The sequence below is a fragment of the Triticum aestivum genome, chromosome 7A (genome assembly GCF_018294505.1).
Source record: "Triticum aestivum cultivar Chinese Spring chromosome 7A, IWGSC CS RefSeq v2.1, whole genome shotgun sequence".
Classification (NCBI taxonomy): Eukaryota; Viridiplantae; Streptophyta; class Magnoliopsida; order Poales; family Poaceae; genus Triticum; species Triticum aestivum.
In genome coordinates, this window is record NC_057812.1 from 221,401,691 (window position 1) to 221,411,973 (window position 10,283).

Sequence of the window (10,283 nt, forward strand, 5' to 3'; positions counted from 1 at the left end):
GGAATGGGGAGGGTGGTTTTCCAGACCGATTGCCTTCCGTTGCAACAAGCAACTGCATTCTTGATGTTAGACCACAACCCCCTTGGTGTCCTGTTTAGAGAAGCTAAGTTCCAGATGCAACAAGAGTTTATAGTTGCTTCTGTAGTTTTTCAGCCAAGAGAGTGTAACAAGCCAGCGCATGTGCTGGCTGCCTCTGTCAATCGGAACATACCAAATGGCCAGTCTATTTGGCTTTCGGAGTTCCCCATCGATGTAACCCGTGCTGTGGCCGCCGATTTGGTCGGTCCACCGTAATTTTGGAATGCAACGTGTTCCAGTTTCAAAAAAAAAACAGTAGCAGAATAAAACCAAATAGAACGACGGCAGAGGGCCCACATGTCATACCAACACAGAGGGCCCGCGAGCCGTGGTGGTATATCCAGGGACGGTCTCCGCGCATCTGACTCTAGGTCTGAAAGCAAGGAGCTATGGAGAAGAAGCCCCGCGCCGCCGGCGACGGCCAGGGCGGCGGCGAGGCCTCCGGCAGCGGAGGAGGAGGCCTGGTCGACATCCTCCCCGAAGCGCTCCTGGTGGAGGTCGTTGGCCGGGTGGGTCTAGAGGCCGCCTGCTCCGCCGCCGCATCCTGCCGCGCCCTCCGAGGCGCCGCCGGTGCCGCCTTATCCTCCGTCGCATCCCTAGACCTCTCGGTGAGCCTCGTCGCTCCCCCCTCTCTCGCGCTCCCCGCCCACCGCCAGAGACGGTCTCCCTTTAATCTGGGGTTTGGTCGCTGTTGCAGGCGTTTACGCCGACGAATGCTATCGCGAATAGGATTCTTGCCGGTAATGGAAGGCTCCGCAGCCTCGCCATCAATTGCAGCCTACTCAATGACTCCGCGGTCGCTGCTATTGCGAAGGAGAGCCTCCGCGAGCTCTCGCTGCTCAAGTGCTCGTCGTTCTCCCCATACCTCTTTGTGGTGATTGGCGAGAGGTGCACCAATTTGAGGTATGCCTCTTCAGCAATTGCGTGTTTGCTTATGCTACGGGTTAGATTACAGTTGGACTTGTGGTGGTATTAGCTGATATGGTTAAAAAAACATATTTTGAGTCAGAACACGTAGTAGCCGGGGCCTCAATAAGTACAAGGGGCAGTGTTGTGTGTAACTGAGAGAATCAAGATGGACTCCGGCGCGGTTCACGGAGGGAGTGGTCTCTGACCAGAGTCTCTCGTGGGTATTGAGTTTGTTGGGATATCAGATAGTATCAGGGGATCCCATGGGATGTAGGTTTTGGCTGAACCTCGTTAACAAATAGCACTGTCAATCAAGGTTCAACATATCATATATTGGGTTTGTATCGGTTGGGCTTGAACATATCGGATGTCGTATATCGGACGATATGTAGATATATCGAAGAAAATATATATGGAATTTTTTTCAATATTCCTCAAAAATATTTTTACAGCGAAAACAAAATGTATGGTGTTAATGATCTAGCATAATAAATTTAGATTCCTAGTTTATGAACTTGTTAATTAAGAAACTATTTAAGACATATTCACAAAATCCTCACTCTAAGATTAAAAACAATAACTTATATATGTGTTTCTACAAACATTACGCATGACTAACCTTAAAAAAAACATTACGCATGACTTTGCTAGTACGATGAAGTTGTAAATACATTTAACAAATCACTGGTTTGTGATAAATAATTGTGTTCATTGACTTACCTACCGGTCTATATCAATGGGCACATCGCGTCAGATATCGGCAATATTGGTCAATATTTCGGTCCACATCGGATGATATGTGAAAATGATATATTATGTTTACATCGGTAGAGCCCCAAAACTGATATATCGGCCTACATATATCTAAGCTGCATGAGCTGGTACTGTGACTAGTGGAACCAAGCGGCCATGGTATTAGTTGTGGAAGTAGCATTGGCACTAAGCCATGGAGGCTAATTTCAGAACAGTATATTTCTTGAGAAATTGGATTAGGCGCTACGAACTGTTGCCTAGTATTATTGCATTGTAAGGTTTATTGTTGTCCAGGTGGGATGGGCATTGGGGATATTTGATTTGTACCTGGCATAGTAATTGGTTATGTTTCTGTTCTCTAAAAAATGATTTGTTTTCAACTTGACCCAAATTGTGGGAAGTCTGAGCATACTGTATTTATATTCAGATCAATTACACTGGAGATGGCAAACTTGAATGGCAGTGAACATTTTGTGATCTGCCGTAAATCCATAGCACACATGTTCAAAGGATGTGATTACTTGGAGGTGAGGTGTCTTTGTCACATATGAACACGATATTGCATGTTTGGATTTTTTAGATTAGTAGCTTTTGAGTACAGTTTAAGTAGAAAAACAACCTTTGAATACTAAAGCATATATATAAAAGGTTAAGTAATATTAGCCATGGATTTTGAGTAATTAGCTGTTGGAATAAGTTCATTTGGTTGCTGTGTGCCTGTGCCTAATCTGTCTTTTCAAATCTATCAATGCAGAATCTTTCGCTGAAATTTCCTCTCCTAGCTCCAGGCTCTGTTGATTTTGATTCTTTGGTGCCTGTTATACCTAGTACCATCAAGGTACTATTGCTAATGCCTGTGGCCAATTGGCAGGCAAAGAAACTCTTTCCCATAAGCCCATCTGCGAAGACACCCTTCAGTGACAGTCTAGAATCACTGTCTTTAGTTCTGGACATAATAACGGATGAACTTGTTACCTTCATCACAAGAAGTCTCTCAAACTTACTTGAGCTCTGCCTAGAAGACAACCCTGGAAGTGAAGCAGATCTGGACAATGATCTGACCAATATTGGGCTGCAAGCGCTTGGCTTATGCCAGAACTTGACACATTTATCTCTTACACGCGGTAAGCAGGGTTGTTCTTCCACCTTCAGAAGGGTAAACGACTTTGGGCTACTGATGCTTGCTGAAGGATGCAAGCAACTCCAAACCATTAGGCTTGGTGGGTTCTCTAAAGTGAGAGATGCTGGATATGCAGCCCTTCTCCACTCTTGCAAGGACCTGAGGAAATTCGAGGTCAGTACTGCCTCATGTTTGTCAGACTTGACGTGCCTCGATCTTGATGAGGCAGCAACAAAGATCACGGAAGTGAGATTGCTATCCTGTGGTCTCTTAACCAGCGAGACAGCAATATCTCTCTCATCCTGCACCAACTTGGAGGTTCTTGATCTGTCGGGTTGCAGGAGCATTGCAGACTCTGGCCTGTCCTCCATCTCACAGCTTTCCAAGTTAACACTATTGGACCTTGCCGGAGCTGACATCACCGATGCAGGTCTGTCAGCACTCGGTAACGGGAGCTGCCCAATATCTTCCTTGTGCTTGAGGAGTTGCAGAAGGATCACCAACAACGGCATAGCCTCATTGCTGTGTGGGAGTGGCATCATCAACAAAACCTTGGTCGCGTTTGACATTGGGAACGTACCAAGGATATCGGGTAGAGCCGTCACATTGATCGCCAAGAACTGCGAGCGGATAAGCAGCCTGTGCCTCCGAAACTGCGTCCTCATCACCGATCCATGCCTCGAGACTCTAGGTTTGGACCGGCATGGCTCTGGCAAAAGCACCCTGAGAATGCTCGATCTCTCCTACTGTACCAGGCTGTCCCGCAACTTCCTGAGGCTGTTTGATCCGCTGGTTGACCCGCCGCTGTTCCGAGGCCTGCGGTGGCTCGGCGTTGGGAAGAACGTGCTGGAGCGTCGAGGGGGCAGTCTGACCGTTGCAGAGATCCTGGAGCGGAAGCCAGGGCTGACGATATGTGGCAGTAACTGCGAGATGGGTTGCAGGAACCAGTGCCATCCTGATGTTCGCACCCTGTAATATGCATTATGTAACATTCTTTTGTGACATTCCTGTTGGTGTTGTAATGCTCTGTTCCATTATGTAACACACAATTCTTTGGACCGTTTGGTTTTCACATGTTGTAATTCTTTTGACTTTGGTTTTCTCACATGTTGTACTGGTATCTTATATGACTTTGGTTTTCTCACATGTTGTACTGGTATCTTATGACTTTGGTTTTCTCATGTTGTATTGTAATGAACGGATGGATCTGTCTAGGAGTTTAGATAAATGCAGCTTTCAAATTCTATTTTATATTTTTTGGGCGAGGAAAGCTGAATACGGTCAGCAACGGATTAGGCTGTTACGAGCCACAAGAAAACAACCGTTAAAATCTCGCTCATCAGTTCATCACAGCACACCAAAGAAGCGGTGCCAATGATATGACTTCGCTAGTAGGGATGGCATTTGCGAATGATTTTGTTTTGATGGTAAGTTGTGTTGGGCAAGCATGGCAATTTTACTAAGCGAGGCATTTGCGAACAATTTTGATGGTAATTTGCATTGGCCGAGCATGGTCCGCTACAGTACTGTTTTTCGTAAAAAAAAAAAATTGGCATCCTCACGACAATATAATTTGCTATAAAAAACGTTCTCAATTGTCATCCCACCCTGAAGGACTGGCGGCGCCACATGCACTGTACCGACCAGTGCCACGACCCTTCTCTGCGTGATGATGACACACCCAGTTGATGATTAAGCCACGAGAGCAAAACTTAATCGGATGCTTAGCGAGCTGTGAACACTACCAAGAAACGAATTCCGTATGTCTCCAACCAAGACAGTGATTACGAGTCGAACGACTAGTCTAGACTAGTCGCTCGACTAGTCTACGAGTCGCAGAGTGGATGTCGACTCATTTTCTCGTGTAGACTACAAATACGAGTCGAGCCGTGTCTGGACTAGTCGACGACTAGTCTGGACTAGTCGACATATATGAGTCGAGCGACTCAAAAAAGAGAGCTGCCTCAGCTGGGACGAGGCGCCGCCAGCACCCACTGCCCTGCCGCCGCCGCCGCCACCCACCGCAGGGACGGCGGATGGCGCAGCCAGGTGCGGCGGCCAGCCGGAGCTCGTGCTCAGGCGGCGGCCATGGCCGTGACCCGTAGGGGCACGCGGCCTTGAGACGGGAGAGAAGGAAGAGAGAGAGAGGAGAGGAAAGGAGGAGGCATGGCGGTGGTCGGCGGGCTCGCCGGCGGCAGCGGCCGGGACCGGCGGAAGGCGGCAGGAGGCGCGGGTCGCGTGCGCGCCTGCTCTCGTGCGTGATGGCGCTGGCGGCGGCGATTGGAGAGGTCGGGAGCTAGGGTTCCAGTGGCTGGGGGCTAAGTAGGCTGGCCATTTGGGCCCAAATGGGCCAGCTGGGGGTGATGCGTGGTGCTGGGCTAGTATTTAGACAGTGGCTGGTCCCATTCCATACCCACTTGGGCCCAGAACACTGCATAGCTCAATGATTTAGACGGTGGCTGGTTTTATTGCATACTGTACTGTTAGTATATACTACATACTACCACTAGGTATTAGTAGCTGAGTACTACAGTACCATGTCGACTAGTCTAGCACTAGTCGATTAGTCTATGAGTCTCTACCTCGGAACGACTCGTCGACTCGTAAACCTTGAACCAAGATGGATTGGACTCAAACCCTTGTTTCAAGCAGTGGTGGGCCATGTGTATACATGGACATGCGGTACCAAATACCTCAATAAAACAAATAATAGTGACACAGTTTGAGGATTTCAAGATTCTGCAAGCATATAACCAATTTAAAGAAGGCAGGACAAGACCGAGATACGAGTTAACTTGAGCAACATCTATTAAGCCGAACTTTACATGTCAACTTCGGGACAAGAGGATAATCAATCATCCCAGGCACGTCTTGTCACTGATCCAACCCAGAGGGGATAAGAAGATTGAAAAGTCTCGGATACTGCGGGAACATAGAGCACCTAACTGATAGCACGCAAAAATTGCGTCTAGATATGATAACTATTTTCAAAATCTCAGCACGGATAACCAGCATCAAAACCTCAGCGGCAGCAGGACCCATCTACATGAAAGCGCCTCGGCCTCCTCTCCTGGCAGGGGATCTCTCATAGGTGGTGTTAAACTTCTCGACCAACTCGTTCATTGTGCTGCAAGTCACCAAAGAGCTCCATCAATACCAACATCAACATCGGTGCAAGCACATCAAATTATATGATTTGAGGATACAGAGGAATACGATGTCCACAAAAGGAGCATCTGACACACAACTTCAATGTAGATGTAAATCCATTTATTCTACTCTGCTGTTTTATATGCGACATTCTTTCTTATCAGAAGGTTTAATGAAAGAAGCCGAGGCATACCTTGAACAGTTCGTGAACATTGCAAGGTAAGTCATGAGGAGGGTATCATTGTATTCCTGGAAACAAAGAGAATATCATGGTATCATAAGATGCAAGGTGAAGTTAATCAGTTAAATAACACAACAAAATGGAGGTTAACCTACCGTCAAGAAGTCATCTTGGAATTTCTCCGATTCCATAGCTGGTAGTCTTCTTACGAGGCTTGAGACTTGCCTAAGGAGTGAATTATCCAGTGGAATATCACCTGCGGTGATGGAAGAGGCTTAGTGATTGATAAGTACTTACACAAATAGTTCGAAGACGCTGCAAATTCTGGCGAATAAATATTGAGGGACTATGTTTAAAGCACGTGGATAAAACACAGCCACATTTTGGAGAAAGATTTAGAACATCAGATCAGTGGCAAAAGACAAACCCTTTTGCATGGCACCAAGGTATTGCTGGATAACACGGACCCTGCTATTGAGCATCTTGATGGCACTGTGTATTCCTGTAAGATGAGCAGCCACTGCTCAAACATGTCTGTTAGTATTTTGACCAAAAATGTACCTTATCCAAGATGCTAAAATTGATGTTGAACAAAAGGATCCTTACATTGAGTTGCTGCAGAGCCACCATCAGATGGTTTCAGATGGGCAACATGATCTACAGATATCCTCTCTGCTTCTACAGTCTAAATCAAATGTAAATGTGAATAAGTGTTAATAAAAATAAATCAGAACTAAAAAAATAAATTCAGAGCTAGACCAACCCAAAGAGATTAGAGAAGGAAAAAAACCAACCTCAATTGTGTAATTTGATTTGACAAAGATGAGCTGGGGGCCCCCATCGATAACATGCAACTCTTGAATTTTACAAAGGTGAAAAACAAAGAATTAGCAGCAAAGACAGGAAAGTGAACAGGATAAGAGCATTAGTGCAATGAAAAACTCCAAACTAGTTACAGAAATATCAGAAGCGAGAAACTTAAGGGCTACCCACACTATAATAGTGATGGCTACAAACTGTTATTTATATTAAAAAACACTACATGCATAGTTGATGTGCACCCTAAAGCAAAGCTCAATACAACGAACATAAAAAACATGATTCATGATCAATTGAGCAAGGGCAATGGCCCTGTTTCCAAAAATAAACAAAAACCATGAAGTTATACTATTGTGGACATGGGTAAGTCAGGTTTGTGCACACAACAGCAGCAAATGGCACTCATGGCTTGGCAGGTGTATGGCTCAAGGAAACCAACACCAGCAATAACTACCAGAACTCGTTATCCAGGACAATTATTAGGAAATATAAAGCATGATGTTAATAATAGTGTGTTAGACATTGGGTTGATTGACAGGGGTGCAGTCAAGAAAGGAATAAGAGTTGTATCATAGGTAATTTCGTTGAGCCTTTCCGATGTAGGCATCTGTACCTCCAGAGAATTAGCAAAGAGATAGAAGATGAGTTGAGTTTGCTTCCAAGTTTTCAAGTCTTGGGAGGTTGGGTAGATATTTCTCTCATATATTTGGTATTTCCCAAACCTCTCTTGGACCTCTCGTTAGTCTCATTTCTATTTTATGTTAGCAGGAGAGCTGTAAATTCTCTTCCAAAACCCTAATCCCCTTGAAGCCATTCAACTGTCCACTCATTAGTCTCATTTCAACATGTTCCTATCTTCCCCTTCCAAAAACCTAATCCCCTTGAAGCCATTCCATCTGCCACCCTATGCACGTTAGTTGTTTCAACATGAACCAAGGTTGGTTCACATCATAAATAAACCAATTATGCAGAACCAAAAAGAAGACATGCCAATAGCACCACTTGAATGATAATACAAATTGTAGATCAGATTAACCTACCACTCTCATAAATTGTCACAGGTAGATCCTTCTGGGAGTGGTTGATTGCAGGATTCAAGAGAAGATAAACAGGGCTTTCATTAATGTCCATCAGCTGGATCATAGAAAAACAAAGTTACATGGAGGCGAATGAATATTACATACAGCAGATCATATCCATATTGAAAAGCAATATTCCTCTCAAAAGCAGGTTTCCAGTATGGTCTCTATTTATTTGGTGATGCAGTTGAACAAAACTCAGCAATGTACCAGAGTTTGAGAGTAGCAGTAATGTATGTTGCTGCGAGCCATGACATAGGGCGTGCACCATTTTGATATAAAACATGTTGGAAAAATACTTTGCATCTAGTGTTATGATTTGGTTTCAAAGGTAATGCTGGTCCATACATGTGGACTTAAGAGTTTGCAACAGTTGTATAGGCTTGATTGAGAACAGATGTAATATGCAGTCTGCACAAAAGACTAAAACAAAATTGTCTAAGTTTATCCTACAGCAAAACTGAACCTCATCAGAAGCAAAACGGGGTCTTGGTTTATGGGTACCAATAATTACCTATCATTTGTTCTACCACCCATTATAACGCTACTACAACAAGAAAACTCCCAGCCTTCCATAGGCACTACGCAACTTATTTTCTCAATTTTACAAATACATACATGGATGGAATGCAATGACGAACAGTAAATCACTTTTAAACAAATAAAAAACAAAAACGTTCTATGCACAGGAATGCAAGAAATCATGTTCTCTGCTCCTCTTCCACCTCCTCTTTCCACACGGCAATAAAAAACCAACCACAATCAAGAGTAGTACATCACACCAAATCACAATTGCACTTTTTTTGTAACAATAGCAAAAAACAAGCACATTGTCCGTCTCAAGGATTAGGAACTTGAAAAAAGGATTGTAAGTACTCACAGCCTTGTGGATTAGGATGTCAGTATCCTGCACATCGCTCCCAGTAGAGTACCAGCCCAACACATAGAACTCAGGGAACACCTTCTTATCTGCAAGAGGCACAATTGCAGCATGGACCAATCAGACCACGCACAAAGCCCAAATTATATTCCTACACGCGTCACCAAACCCTAGAAACACACGAGATTCGCCGTCGGCTTACAGAGCTCGAGCTTCTTCTCCAGGAAGGCGCGCTCGAGCGTGCCGGTGACGGGGTCGAGGACGAGCTCGAAGCTGTTGAAGATCTCGACCGTCCGGCCGCGCTGCACCCCGATCACGCACCCGAAGACTCTCGGCGGCTCCGCGGGGGGCGGGGAGCCTTCGGCGGAGCAGGAGGCCTGCGCCTTGCCCGGCGACGGGGCCTCGGCGGGGAAGGAGGCCTGGGCCTTGACGCGGGTGTAGTGGTCGGAGACGTTCACGATGACGAGGGGGTGGAGCTTGAAGGTGAGGCCGCTGCTGGAGGTGGCCGCGGTGGAGGGGGGCTGGGCGGACGCCGCTGGATCAGAGGGCGTCGACATCGTCGGAGGGGGAGGGCGACCGGTGCCCTAGCTAGCGCCGGCGAGATGGGAGACGGAGACAGCGACGGCGAGGGTCCGTGGTGGGGTTTTGCGCTCTTGTCCTTTGGTGTGCTTGCTTAGGTTTCGGGCTTGTATACAGTATACGTCGTGACCGGGTGGATAACCTGGGCTTGCTGGGCCGAAAGAAAGGTGTGGTTAGGTTAAACGGGCCTGCGAGTTAAACAGACCCACTCTACTTACCCGGTGGCTGCACCCAGCCCAATGAATAATTCAGTTAGGGCCTCTTTGAAGGAATTTTGGAGGATTCAAATCTAAGGATTTTTTTCTATGGAATCCTTTGGATCATAGGATTGAGTCTACCAAATTCCGGATTGAGTCTCCCAATTTCCTATGCCCCCATCCTATAGGCAAACCTCCTTTGAAAAGTACAATGCATCTCACTCTATCTCTCTCTACTCTCTCTCACCCCTCACCCCCCCCCCCCCCCGAATTCGTATGTTGCATTGTAATGCACCATCCAAAGACACTACAGGAATCCTATGTTTCAAAATCTTGTGGGATCCTAGGGTACATGTCATCTCAATCCTGTGTTTTTTCCTATTCCTATAGTCCAAAGAAGTTGTTATTGTTACCATTTTTTTGCAGTTTTAGTTTTCTTAGTTTTAATCATCCAATGACCATCTGACCTATCTTGCATTTACATCCAACTTACAACAATGGGGACATTTTAGTTCCTTGGCAACTTAGCCATCCAACC

The 10,283-nt window shown here is 45.8% G+C and overlaps 2 protein-coding genes across 2 annotated transcripts; one reads left to right on the forward strand and one right to left on the reverse strand.

Moving 5' to 3' along the window:
- The first annotated feature begins 404 nt into the window (after window positions 1-404).
- Window positions 405-4,027, forward strand: LOC123150991 (F-box protein At-B). Its single transcript, XM_044570787.1, has 4 exons — window positions 405-686; window positions 776-981; window positions 2,168-2,267; window positions 2,495-4,027. The coding sequence occupies exons 1-4, from the start codon at window positions 468-470 to the stop codon at window positions 3,833-3,835; spliced, it is 1,866 nt and encodes a 621-aa protein (XP_044426722.1). The 5' UTR covers window positions 405-467; the 3' UTR covers window positions 3,836-4,027.
- Window positions 4,028-5,586: 1,559 nt separating this feature from the next.
- Window positions 5,587-9,653, reverse strand: LOC123150993 (COP9 signalosome complex subunit 6). Its single transcript, XM_044570789.1, has 9 exons — window positions 9,172-9,653; window positions 8,970-9,058; window positions 8,051-8,144; window positions 6,986-7,047; window positions 6,798-6,876; window positions 6,619-6,711; window positions 6,347-6,447; window positions 6,204-6,259; window positions 5,587-5,987 (listed from the first exon to the last, which is right to left on the reverse strand). Exons 1-9 carry the CDS (start codon window positions 9,524-9,526, stop codon window positions 5,903-5,905), a joined length of 1,014 nt encoding a protein of 337 aa, XP_044426724.1. The 5' UTR covers window positions 9,527-9,653; the 3' UTR covers window positions 5,587-5,902.
- Window positions 9,654-10,283: the final 630 nt, after the last annotated feature.